The sequence below is a fragment of the Lampris incognitus genome, chromosome 4 (genome assembly GCF_029633865.1).
Source record: "Lampris incognitus isolate fLamInc1 chromosome 4, fLamInc1.hap2, whole genome shotgun sequence".
NCBI lineage: Eukaryota > Metazoa > Chordata > Actinopteri > Lampriformes > Lampridae > Lampris > Lampris incognitus.
The window spans coordinates 23,280,940-23,295,131 of NC_079214.1; the positions used below are offsets into that span (position 1 = coordinate 23,280,940).

The 14,192-nt window shown below is 43.4% G+C and overlaps 1 protein-coding gene across 1 annotated transcript in view; it reads right to left on the reverse strand.

The window, feature by feature from the left end:
- Positions 1-14,192, reverse strand: part of gramd2aa (GRAM domain containing 2Aa) — a 53,427-nt gene that overhangs the window by 28,985 nt on the left and 10,250 nt on the right. Inside the window, exon 2 of the mRNA XM_056279241.1 lies at positions 11,578-11,667. Within this exon, the coding sequence (XP_056135216.1) occupies positions 11,578-11,667 (90 nt within the window). The remainder of the gene's footprint in view (positions 1-11,577; positions 11,668-14,192) is intronic.

Here is a 14,192-nt window from a genome sequence, read left to right on the forward strand (position 1 = left end):
GAACGTCAAAACACTGACATTGTTTCGTCAAATTTGTTGATGTCATCTAGTTTAACTAGACTTGTGGCTGACTATGGAAATGTTTAACTACACGTGAAACAAGTAAAAGATGCACAATTTCTTTTGTTCCTCTTCTTGCAAAAGTGTCTCATACAAAAGGTGTAGATAAGGCATTCAGATTGATAGAGTAAGAAAAATTATAATTTAGAAAAGTCATCAGTAGTGCTGAGTAATACCAACAAAATCAAATATCACAATATTTTTATTGAAGACCTCAATATCAATAATGTCATACTTTTTGGAGGACTACTGGTGCTTTCCTAAGGACCAGCACTAAAATACCCTGATGAGCCAAAATATTATGACCACTAACAGGTGAACGGAATAACATTGATCATCTCCAAACAGGGGTGCTTGTCAAGGTCTAGGTAGATCAGATGGTAAGAGAATCAGTTCTCGTAGTCAACGTGTTGGATGCAGGAGAAATAGGCAGGAGTAAAGACCTGAGCAACGCTGATAAGGGCCAAATTGTTATGGCCAGTGTCATGTCTATGGTTACCACGCCCCTCAGGAAGGCAAGAGCATTGTGGGTACGCTCGTGCCAGTGGAGCCTCTAATAAAGCGCGCCCAGCAAGAGACGGCAAATTCGATGTGTCGTCCAGGTTATTGAGATTAAATTCAGTATAAACTGCTTAATTCAGTAGTAAAGTAGAGATACAACATTGGCAACGAGGATTAACATGCATTAGGTAGTTAAAAAGAGTCAAGTTAGTTAGTATACACAGAGCCAGCCACGTTAGGTTCCAGATGGAAGCGGTGGCTAACATCGTTCGAGCTGTATGCTGACGGAAAAGGGCTCATCTTGGCTGACGATTCACCTGAAGCTACAAAGCAAAGGAGACGTGCACTATTACTACATCTAGCTGGACCAGACGTTCAGGACGTTTTTTTTTCAACTTTACCGGACACTGGTGATGCAACGGACTACAAGAAGGCAGTCGAGGCTTTGAATGCATACTTCGTGCCCCAACTCAACACAGCGCTAGCAAGGAACGCATTTTAGAAAATGCACCAGAACCCAGGTGAGACAGTGCAGCAATTTACTACACGCCTGAGACAGGCTGTGAGAGACTGTGGATATGGGGGAGATTCTGATAACCAAGTAAGGGATGCTATTCTAAGTAAGGGAACATCGGAGTATGTGCGCAGAAAGCTGTTGGAAGAGGATCGTGGGCTGACGCTAGCAGTAACACTGGACATAGCTGCTCGTTGTGAGAGCATCGAGGAGCAAACGGCTAACATGTCGTGCACATCGACAGGAGCTACCCCAGAGACTGTACACAGAGTTGACCATAAAGGAAAAAAAGGGAACGCACGGAACAAAAGGTAAACTCGAACAGAGACAATAAAAATGACGGAAAGTGCTATAGATGTGGAAATTCTGATCACATTGGCCGAGATCCAAAATGCCCCGCACGCGGCCAGACATGCCACAAGTGTCAGGGTAAGGATCCAAAGTAGTTGAATCAAGTGCAACTGGACTTGGTATATATCCGTGAAGACGTTTCGCCTCTCATCCAAGAGGCTTCCTCAGTTCGTGCCTTTCTGACTACACCAAGCTAGTCTGACTGGCTGGTGATGAGACTCAGAATTTATCCTCTAGGAGTCGTTCTCAGGGCTTTTGATATGCGTGGCTCTTTGTGTCCCGATGTTTAACAACGCCCATCACTAACAGAGCCAAAGTTATGAGTGGCTCAGGAGAAGACTCAGCAGTTTATCTACACCTAAAGGAGAAGACACACTCCTTCGAGGACAGCAACGTAAACATTTTGGACAGAGAAGATAGATGGTTTGAAAGAGGGGTGAAGGAAGCCATCTATGCGAAACTGGAAAAACCATCCCTCAACAGAGGAGGAGGTCTGCGTCACCACCTATCTCCCACTTACAATGCCGTCCTTTCATCTCTACCCAGGAGACTCAAGAAGCCTAGCCTCCAAGAACAACAGTCGGTCACTAACGGCTCCAACGACTCTCATGACCACTGAACAATGAAGTCGAAACTAACACCCCCAGCGACCATCACTGCTAAACAAATGCAAATCAATAGCTCCGATGGCGACGGGCCCGGCTGGACATCGAAGCACAGGAAAGCCACGCATATCAGTAGCTCCGATAACGACGGGCGCGGCCATAACATCGATACACAATAGAGCCACTCATAACTTTGCCTCTGTTAGCGACGGGCGTTGGTAAACATCAGAACACAAAGATCCACGCATATCAATAGCTCTGACAACGACTCCTAGAGGATAAATTCTGAGTCTCATCACCAGCCAGTCAGACTAGCTTGGTCTAGTCAGAAAGGCACGAACTGAGGAAGCTTCTTGGATGAGAGGCGAAACGTCTTTACGGATATGTACCAAGTCCAGTTGCACTTGATTCAACTCCTTTGGATAACCATGACCTGGATGAATGAGGACATTCACAGACAGGGTAAGGATCACTTTGCAAAGGTATGCAGTACTAAAGGCGAGAAAGAGAAAGTGAAACAAAACGTGAACAATGTTGACGAACAGGAGGACTTTGCATTTGCCATTAATGACAATCACATGTCAGAGAGACTGAACTTCTGTGTGGGGGGAGTGAATATGAAAATGCTCATTGACTCTGGCGCAACAAGCAATGTGATGGGAGAAAATGTGTGGGAAAAATTGAAAGCAGAACGCATTAAGTGTCATTTCTATGTCCCTAAGACAGAGAGGAAATTGTACTCATATTGTTCCAGTGAGCAATTAACTGTCAAGGGTGCATTTACATGTGATGTGTCAATAGGTAACAAAACTGAATGTGCAGAATTCATTGTAATCAGGGGAAAAGGTGAACCACTGCTGGGAAAAGAAATAGCGATGCGACTGGGCGGCTTGAGAATAGGTGCCGACATTGCTGCCGTCACAGAGATGAAGCAAACACTCCAGCAGCAGTACCCTGAAGTATTCAGTGGAGTTGGGAAACTGAAAACGAGACAGGTCAGTCTACACATTAACCCAGAGGTCAAACCAGTAGCCCAGCCACTCAGGTGAATTCCATTTAACCTCCGGGGGGCAGTAGAGTCCAGAATAAAGGAATTGGAGGATTTGGACATTATTGAACCAGTGAATGGGCCCACCCTGTGAGTGAATCCGGTCGTGATTGTCCCAAAACCCGGAAATGATGTCCGACTTTGCCTGGATATGAGACGGGCCAACGAGGCCATAGTGAGGGAATGCTTCCCAATCCCCACTGTGGGTGAGCTACTCCTAGGGATGAATGGCTCAACCATATTCAGCAAGTTGGACTTGAAGTGGGGCTACCACCAACTCGAACTGACTCCTGAATCGTGCGAGATCACCACATTTGCTGCACACAATGGCGTGTACAGGTACAAAAGATTGTTGTTTGGTGTATCATCCGCTAGTGAGCAATACCAGCACGAGATAGCCAGTGCCTTGGCTGGAATTGAAGGGGTTGAAAACATTTCTGATGATGTGATCATACAAGCACGTGACCAAGCCACGCACGGCGAACGACTTCATGCAGTTATGGCAAGACTCAGAGAGACAGGATTGACACTAAATCCAGAGAAGTGTCAGTTCAACATGGACAGACTAATTTTCATGGGAATTCTGTTGTCAGAGAAGGGCATTGGTCCAACAGAGGAGAGGGTGCGAGCTGTGACAGAAGCACTGGAGCCAGAGAGCGCCACGGAGGTGTGTAGCTTCCTTGGGCTAGTTGGATACAGCAGCAGATTTATCCCTCAGTTTGCAACCATGTCAGAGCCACTGAGGCGCCTGACAAGGAAGGACACACCATTCACATTCGGACCAGAACAGAAGCAAGCATTCAGTGCTCTGAAAGCAGCGCTCGCCAGAGCAACCACCCTGGCTTATTTCGACAAGGACGCGCCGACACAGGTAATAGCAGATGTAAGCCCTGTAGGATTAGGTGCAGTCCTGGTGCAGAACCAGAAAGGAATCAACGTTCTTGTGTGCTATGTCAGCCGTAGCCTGACAGACTGTGAACAGAGATACTCGCAGACAGAGCGAGAGGCACTAGGTCTAGTTTGGGCCTGTGAGAGACTTCATCCATACTTGTATGGGAGACAGTTTGACCTAGTCACAGATCATAAGCCATTAGAAGTGATCTATGGTCCCCATTCCAAGCCCTGTGCGCGGATAGAACGATGGGTTCTTAGGTTACAGCCCTACGAATTCAAAATTGTCCACATTGCAGGGAAGAACAACATCGCTGACCCGCTATCAAGACTCCTGTCGAGCAGTGTGAAACAGGCCAAGCATGAGCATCGAGCTGATGAGTATGTGAGGTTTGTATCGGTGAACACAACGCCGAGAGCACTCACCACCCGAGAAGTGGAGGAAGCATCTTCCGCTGACCCAGAGCTTCATGAGGTACACAAAGCCATAGTGACTGGACACTTTGAAAAGTGCAAACCGTATGCTGTCATTGCAAGTGAGCTATGCACAGTGGGATGTCTTGTTCTGAGAGGCACATGCATAGTGTTGCCACAGGCCTTGTGGACGCGGGCACTTGCACTAGCCCATGAAGGACATCTGGGTATCGTGGGAACAAAGCAGCATCTCAGGACAAAAGTGTGGTGGCCTGGCATGGATAGGGCTGCGGAGAGACACTGTAAAGCCTGCCACGGATGTCAGATAGTGACTAGACCTGACCCACCTGAACCGCTGAGACCCACACCGCTACCTGATGGACCCTGGCGGGATGTCGCCATTGACCTACTGGGGCCTCTCCCATCTAAACACTCCATTTTAGTGGTAGTAGACTATTTCAGCCGGTATTACGAATATGACGTCATGACCACCATCACATCAGATAGGGTCATAGACAGTCTGGAGTCAATATTCAGTTGACATGGACTGCCAGTCACAATCAAGTCTGACAATGGACCTCAGTTCAGATCTGAACAATTTAGACTGTACTGTGAGGAAAACGGCATCACACACATCAAAACCACACCGAAATTTGCTCAGGCCAATGGAGAAGTTGAGCGTCAGAACGCGTCACTGCTGAAGAGGATTCGGATTGCTCAATCAGAGGGACTGGATTGGAAGAAAGAACTGAGAAAATATGTGACAATCTACAGGAGCATCCTCCATCCACCAACAGGTAAAAGCCCTGCTGAATTGCTTTTCAACCGAAAGATGAGAGGAAAGCTACCTGAACTGATTGAAGTGAACACAGATCAGGAAGTGTGTGACTGTGACACTGAGCAAAAGGCTAAGAGTAAGCTGTATGCAGACATACGCAGAGGAGCACAGCAGTCAGAGGTCAGTGTTGGTGATACTGTTCTCCTGAGACAGGACAAAACTGACAAGTTCTCCACCACATTCAACGCGACACCGCACAAGATCATCAGCAGGACCAGAAACAAAGTGGTAGTGGAATCACCAACAGGAGCACGATATTCGAGAAACACCACCTTTGGTAAAAGATACGAAGGAAATAGACTGAAACAAGGGGCATTTCAAGAACACACACTGATACTCAGAGTCCACAAACCAAGCATGACTCTGACATACAAATACAGGCAGGCGTGCCAGACAGGCCGCAAAGGATCAAGCAAACACCCAGTAGACTGTCTGACTATGTTTTAAAGTGATGAGTGATTCTCACTAGTTAATGTGTTTGGGAAAAAAAAGAGGAGTTTTACAATGCGTTTTGGAAAAAAAAAGTTTCTACAATGTCTCCGATTTGAAAATACTGTAAGGATACACTGATTTAATAATTTGAAGATACAGTGATTTGATTTCTTAAAAGAAAAAAAAGTTATCTGATGTTATAACAGCTAACTGTTACGAGGTGTCAAATGATGTTTTGATAATTACTGTAATATGGTTTAGTATGCAATAGCTGCATTAATGTGAGTATAATCATCAGCTGTACTTTTTGGTTAATAAGAGTTTAATGCCAAGAAAAGGGGGGATGTCATGTCTATGGTTACCACGCCCCTCAGGAAGGCAAGGGCATTGTGGGTACGCTCGTGCCAGTGGAGCCTCTAATAAAGTGCACCCAGCAAGAGACCGCAAATTCGATTGAAAGTGTCTACAATGGGTACGCAAGCATCAGAACTGGACTTTGGAGCAGTGGAAGAAGGTTGCCTGGTCCGATGCGTCCCGTTTTCTTTTAGATCACGTGGATGGCTGTGTACTGTGTGCCATTTACCTGGGGAAGTGAAGGCACCAGGAAGATGACAAGCCGGTGGAGGCAGTGTGATACTCTGGGAAATATTCAGCTGAGAAACATTGGGTACGGCCATTTATGTGGATGTCAGTTTGACACATACCACCTAACTAAACATAATTGTAGACCAGGTACACCCCATCATGGCAACAGTATTCCCTGATGGCAGTGGCCCCTTTCAGCAGGATGATGCGCCCTGCCACACTGCACACATTTTTCAGGAATGGTTTGAGGAACATGAAGTGTTCATGGTGTTGCCCTGCCCTCCAATTCTCCAAATCTCAATCTGATTGAGCATCTTTGGGATGTGCTGGACTGACAAGTCCGATCCATGGTGGCATCACCTCACAACTTACAGGCCTTGAAGGATCGGCTGCTAATGTTTTGGTGCCAGATACCACAGGTCACCTTCAGGGGTCTTATAGAGTCCATGCCTTGGCAGGTCGGCGCCGTTTTGGCGGCACACGGAGGACCAACGGCATCTTAGGCAGGTGGTCATAATGTTTTGGCTCACCGGTGAATTTAGCAAGAAAATTCTGAGAACTGATCATTAGTGATATGGTAACCAAGCAGATGGAGGCCTTCATATTCACTCAGCTACAACAGTGTAATACATTTAGAAAATTCTATCACTTTAATGTAATGCACCTTTTAAGACCAGGGAATGACATTTAATTTATATCACGATATTATGATAACCAAAATCCCAGATGATATTCAGTCTCATATCACGATTATCAATATGTCAACTAGTCATCAGTCAGATAAGTAAATAGCATATAGTATACCTTTAAATCACAATTTGGCTTACTAACTACCAAAATGACTGATAATAACCACACTATCCAACATCAGCAGTGAGACCATCTGGGTTTATAACTAAACAGTGGACAATAAATGTGTCAAAAGGTATCAGAAATACCCTCTGCTTCACATTGTTTATTTTATGTTACCTTGCACATTTTCGCTGGGTTTTACAAAGGCAAAGTTATCTTATTATAATCATAACCCTCAACAAGACATGCCTTGCAGGCATGTTAGGAAACAATAGGACTGCTTATTTCTGTATGCTGTTCTTGCTGTCTGTTGGATGTGGCCTATAAATAGGCTCGACGATGGCTTTTCGCTCCCAGGTGGTGAGAAAGGCATGATTATTAAAAACACAGTCTGCTCTGTTGGGATTAACCAAATCACTCTCTCTCTCTCTCTCTCTCTCTCTCTCTCTCTCTCTCTCTCTCTCTCTCTCTCTCTCTCTCTCTCTCTCTCTCTCTCTCTCTCTCTCTCTCTCTCTCTCTCTCTCTCTCTCTCTCTTTTCCGTACAAAATGTCCAGGTCTTCATTTAGCATAGGCTACTTTTGGATGTGTGGAGGAGGCAGGCCACTATAAGCACTAGCTGTCACAGCATGTGGATTGTGGTGGAAGCTCTACAGTTTATACATCTGATTAAGACATTCTTCAAATAGCAGCCATGCTATAATGAAATATTGGACAGTGACTGTCTAAAATAGCAAATGTTTGTTTTTCAGAAGCATGCTGGGGATCAGTGGAATACAGAGCATAGCAGGTACTTGTTTGATAGTCTTGCTCGTGAACTGGGATTCATATTTTCTCTCCCGCTTTGCCCTGTTGTATCCTGTCTAGACTCTGTCTAATACACTTTCTAATAAACAACTGCACTAAGGCAGAAATGCTCAAAATAAAATATAAATAGATGCATCCCTGTTCTTGTTATTTTATGGGCTGAGGAAAACAAACTAGACCTGTGTTTGCCAGTTTTTACCTCGGTGAGAACAGGAAAACGTTACTAGAGTTGCTATAGTGCTGTGGGGGCGTGCGAGCTCATGCATGTGCAAATTTGCTTGTGTATCAAGTGCCCTTGGCTGTGAAGGCTGACTAGCGGAGCTAATTACAAGCTGGAGGAATACTAAATGGAAACCTAAATTAGAGAGTGAAAAGCTCCCGTCGGTGGCTAGCAGTGGACTCCCAGTCAATAATGTAGTTAAAAGAAAGAGGAGATGGGAGTGGGAGCACTGAGACAGAGTGATAGATTAAAAGGTGGGCCTTGCTTTCTGGTCATTTGGCCTAAAGGTATCCCGAGGACAGAATTATTAATTTGCCTCATAAATCTAAAAATAAAGTAATCTACACTTGAAGAAAAAAAACAGGTTACCATTCACCTTCTTAAAGAGAAACTAAAACCTTTTTGTGAGCTTGCTACCATCTATATGTGAAAAATTATCAGACTACTTTAAGAAAGTAATGCATTACATTACTGAATTACTTTGCAATAATGGTAATGTGTTACACTATTCATCAAATTACTTTGTGTTATTCTGACTATACTGAGATGCACTCCCAAGTGGGAACACATCAGATTAGCACCATCAGATTATTCCATTTTCAGAATTAGGATTTTTTCCTCTCCTTTTCTCCCCAATTGTACTTGGCCAATTACCCTACTCTTTTGAGCCATCCTGGTTGCTGCTCGACCAACTCTGCTGACCCAGGGAGGGCTACAGACTACCACATGCCTCTTCCGATACATGTGGAGTCAGTCGCCAGCCGCTTCTTTTCACCTTACAGTGAGGAGTTTCACCAGGGGGACGTAGCATGTGGGAGGATCACGCTATTCCCCCCAGTCCCCCCCCCAAACAGGCGCCCCCGACCAACCAGGACACATACCCACATCTGGCTTCCCACCCGCAGACACGGCCAATTGTGTCTGTAGGGACACCTGACCAAGCCGGTGGTAACATGAGAATTCGAACCGGCGATCCCTTTTTTATGTTACTTATTAGATAAAACTGCATTCAGGTATATGTATTATAGATTATTTTTTCTGTAGCAATTAAGAAACTTATCAACCAACAAATATTCTATTTTGCTGTTATGAAGTGGCTGTTGTGCTGGTGAAACCAACTGATGACAAGTCAGACGTGGAAAACAGACATGTTAACAGCTAAAATGCTGCAGACACATCTAGCTGTCATCAGAGTCGCCTCATCCATGCAGGCCAACTACGCAACTGTCAAGAGTGGCACTTCGACAAGCCTGACCAAATGAACGAACCATTTAAACTGCACAGATCCACAGCTACTCATATCGGCCATGACAGTTATGACAACTGTGTGTGGTATTATATGATGCCAACTTCAGCTTTCATTTGAATGGAACTTGTGTGTGGGATGAGAGATTTTTCCGAGAGCAAAATTGTCAATCAAGCTCAAGTGCAGAATTAATTCTAATAAAAATTCAAAGCGACTAAAACTGTCTAGTTGTGAATACAAAAGGATGATCATTTTAACAGAGCAAACACTAGAAAAGCTGAAAGACTTGCTCTTAAAATTCATAGCCAGGGACACTACAATGCACTATGTTTTTTCCCGTTCCGGTGTGTATGTGTGCACGTGTGCACATGTGCATGTGTGTGTGTGTGTGTTGATGCACTTGAGAGAGAGGTGTAGCAGTACTCCTACAAGAAAAGGTATCCATCACCACTGAAACACTTAATTCCCAGTTGATTGCATAGTTGGCTCAGAGCCGCGAAGGCATCATGCAGAATATTTGGTTGAGTAATACATTGCTATAAATTTAAAAAAACATTTAAGTTATTGAATTTAGCAAATAATTTATGTGAAGATATTCATTACGCACATTTTAAAAGTAGCGCATTATATATTACCACATTACTAGAAAAAGGAATATCCTAATACGGATATCATAAGGCTGAGCTAACTGCTAGCCCCTGCAGACCAGTCATCCTGGCTGGCGTTCGTTCTCTTGGACAGGGATTTTTTTTTTTATTTGCTTAGTTTGGATATACGTATGTGTTTAGTTGGGATATATGTGTTTAGTTTGAATATATGTGTTTAGTTTGGATATATGTGTTCTTAGTTTGGATATATGTATTCCTAGTTTGGATATATGTGTTCTTTGTTTGGATATATGTGTTTACTTTGAATATATGTGTTTAGTTTGGATATATGTGTTCATAGTTTGGATATATGTGTTCCTGTAGTTTTTGGATATGTGTTTTTGTCTTTGTGTTGCACTGTTGTGGGCTGGAGAAAACAATTTTTCGTTTCATTTCCTGTATACAAGTACATGAAGTGAAATGACAAAGTGCTCCTGATTCCTGATAATAGTGCTGCCTTACTTTACCCCCAATTCTGAAAACCATCTATAAGTGTTGAGCCGATGTTGGGACCAAGTGAAGTAAGCATAGCAGGATAAACACCACTGCATCTCATAACATGAAATGGATGGGTCCGTTTCAGTAAGGCATGATAACGAGCAAGCACTGCAAACAGTCCATAGTTTTCAGTGTTTCCCCTGGACAATCTCTTATTCAAAGTGGTGTCTCCTTGGAAAGCACTGGATTGTATAACTGCAAAAGTCTTAAATGCTGGACTCCTAAGATAAATCCGGCACTGAAAGATCGCTTTTCACCGGTGGATGGAAGTGCACTCACAAAAGTGGTATAAGGTTTAGTTGCTCTATTAAAGACAACCTCTTACTAACAAAGGACATTCCATGCATGCATAACATGAAGTGCACGCTCCCATCTGCCAGAAAGTTGATCAGGCCTGTATGTAAAGAAGAATTTTACATGCAGCAATGAGTATGTGTTTAGGTGTGCCAACTATCCAGAATGAGAGATAAATCAGGTCATATTAGAATTTGTGCAGCACAAATATATACAATAGACTGCAGACTAACACATATATAGGACAGTCAGAGCCAACCTTTTCACTGAGACTATGAGCACACACCACGCATCACTGCCAAATCCCATCCCAGAACAGATTCCCCAGGATTACAATGCCCCTCTCTAAAATCCCTCTTATATAACTCACACACACAGTCAAAGACACAGACACACACCACATACTAGAGTGTATCGTTCTGATTGCCAGATCCTCACCCCCCCAATTCTTTTTTGAAAGATTACAGAAAAAAGCATGTCCTTTTTAGTAGTTAAATATATGTGTCTTTGCAGAGTGTGTATTGTTTTGACATCAAAATGGATCTGAAATGAAAGCGGAAATAATTGCTGTGTAAATAAATCTACCCAGTAACAACATACAAATTATAGATGTGTGAGCTTGAGCCAGTGGATGAGAAAGCACGGGAAACAGACATACAGTATGGTTAGAGTAGTGTGTTTCTGTGTGTTTTCATTTCCATAATTCCTTTGTGCGTGCATGTGTGTGTGTGTGTGTGTGTGTGTGTGTGTGTGTGTGTGTGTGTGTGTGTGTGTGTGTGTGTGTGTGTGTGTGTGTGTGTGTGTGTGTGTGTGTGTGTGTGTCTTGCCTAAAGTGCCCTTGTGGGTCGTCGTCCTTGGAGTGGTCCAGGTCCTGGGCTGAGAGCAGGCCTGTCTCTTCGCTCTGGTCCTGCTGCTCTGTCATGGTCCTGGCCCTCAACAAACAAACATACAGCACTAGATCAACAGCATACTCCTCGCCATAGGCTCTTTATGCATCCCTTTTTTTTCTGGCATCAAAAAGTGCTAGTGCCTACTAGTACTAAACATAGCAGACCTTAACTACATTCAGCCTGGTTCTGTTGGTTTTTGCCCCATTAGAAATACCCCTTCAGAAAACAAACTGCTACAAAGTCTCTTAAAAGCCAGATGTGAAAAGTTTTTTTTTTTGGCTTTTGCAAACAGACCTAGTCTCTGCCCTCTCTCAGCTGTCTACAGAGGAGCATTGCACTCCAGGGGTTATGCAGATGGCTGAACCGAGGTGCAACTTGGAGCTGTTACAGTAAATAAACATCGGCATCCTTAAATAAAACTGGAATCATTCCTATTGCAGTGTGAGTACTGAGTTAAACCAACGTGAAATAGTTTATGCTCTTTTCGCTCATGCATGTTCTCTCTCTCTCTCTCTCTCTCTCTCTCTCTCTCTCTCTCTCTCTCTCTCTCTCGCTCTCTCTCTCTCTCACACACACACACACACACACACACGTTTCAAAAACACATTTTCCTCTGGGAAAGGGGAAGCAGTTACCACCCACCTGGCATAATTACAGGTGTTAATAGGGATAGGCTCCTGCATGCAGAGTTTCCTACATATTATATCTAATTAGCTTGAAGCAGCACATCTGAGCCAGTGAGTTGTTCAAACAATAGACATCCTGTTTCTGTTTGTAAAAGTTCCAGCTGATTGGTGATCTGTGCAGGGGAGCAGAGAGTTGAGTGACCTGTAGATCAGGTTTGTAGATCAGGTTTGCGAGGCTTGAGGTTAGCATTGAGGGGTTAGGGATAGTCACCAATCCTTGATCGGTTTCCAAGTGCAAAAATCAGCCTTGCACTGGAGGCAAAGGAACAATTCATAGGATGTAAGGTTAAAGGGGGACTGAGAGCAGTGGTACTAAACCATAGTATGAATAAGGTACTGATAACATTACCTATTACATTACTCCCTCGCTGCTAACTCTTGGGCTTAAGGTAAACTCAGCATTTTTCGTTTTTTAAAATTAGGCCCTACTAACCAACAGGGGACAGTGTAAAGATCTAAAATACACAGTGGGTATGAGAGAAAAATCAAACCAATCCCAACATACGTTCAAAACTGGAGCAATTACAGAGTGCATTTTAAGACCCTTTTGACCCAGTGTGTTAAATCTGACTATATAAACCCCAGTTGGCCAAGAAAATAGTCCTATGGGACCCTTAATGTGGACAGCTGGGATTGTCCTTACATAACTTTTTCAAGAAGCGCACCATTTCCTTCTCTGCTGCCATGGGGAACTGTTGATGCTTAAATATAATCTGATGACTCTGCAGCTAGTTGAGACGGTGTGAGTTTGCCTCTTGATGATGTTTTGGTTGCCTCAGCCACTAAAGGTTTTGTTTTTTGTTTTTTTTGCAAGAGCTCTGCAGAAGGGGAGTATTTATGTGGAGGCAGATGTTTCACAGCCATCTGAACTATGTCTCTGGATTTCAGTATTTACCTATGGGTCAAGTTTACTGTATCTGTGTTCAGTCACCTTTGCCATCGTATTGCTAAAACCTGTCACTGAAGCCCCCTTTTTCATGACAGTTCTGTCAGAAAGAAACAAAACAGACAGAACTGGAAATCTGGCACAGGCAGATATTTGGCATAAGACATCACTATGTAACATTTAATGCTTTACAGCACACATATTATTTTGTCTCCATAAAAAGACTCAATATAAGGACAAACAGAAAAAAAGTCTGTTTTGCAAGATCCAGAAGGATTAGCCATACTCCATATGCTAACTTCTGGAACCATTTCATGTGGAGTGATTGATTAGTTTGTTTCACAGTGTGCAAATCACTTGCAGAATTGTTAGCATTGAGCATTGAGAATGGCATGGTGAGGCCAAATCAGGGCTGAATAATATCCTGCTTAATGGCTTGAGTGCAATTTATTTGGAGAACCAGTGTGTAAAACCAATGATTTCTCTCACATCCTTTTCAGGATTTATTTTGATAAGCTGTCCAGGGCAGAAACTTGTTTCCGAATTGATGCGACAAATCTGAATAAAACGTTCAATGCTTTCCTACTCAAATAACATCAAAGCAAGTTTTACTAATTATTATTACGAATTATATTTTAACAACCAACAACTTGTGTTAAACTCTTGTGGAGCCCTCTTACATTGCAAACTCGCATTTTACATTATAATTTTTTTATATAGACGACGTTGTCACGAACATGCTGAACTACGACCTTAACACAATTTTTTTTCAATGATGTTAATACATTTACTCATAGAACAGTAGGCTATCAGTTGAGACACACATAAACTGACCTCTTGGCTCACCACACTTTCCTCTCTTTTACCCGCTCTAGATCTGGCCTGGCAATCTGTCCTTCATAGGAAAGCTAACTGGTAGCTTTCAAGTCTCCCTCTTCTCCTTCTCTTCTCTTCCCTTTCCTTTGACTCAGGGGAGAAACATTCTGCAC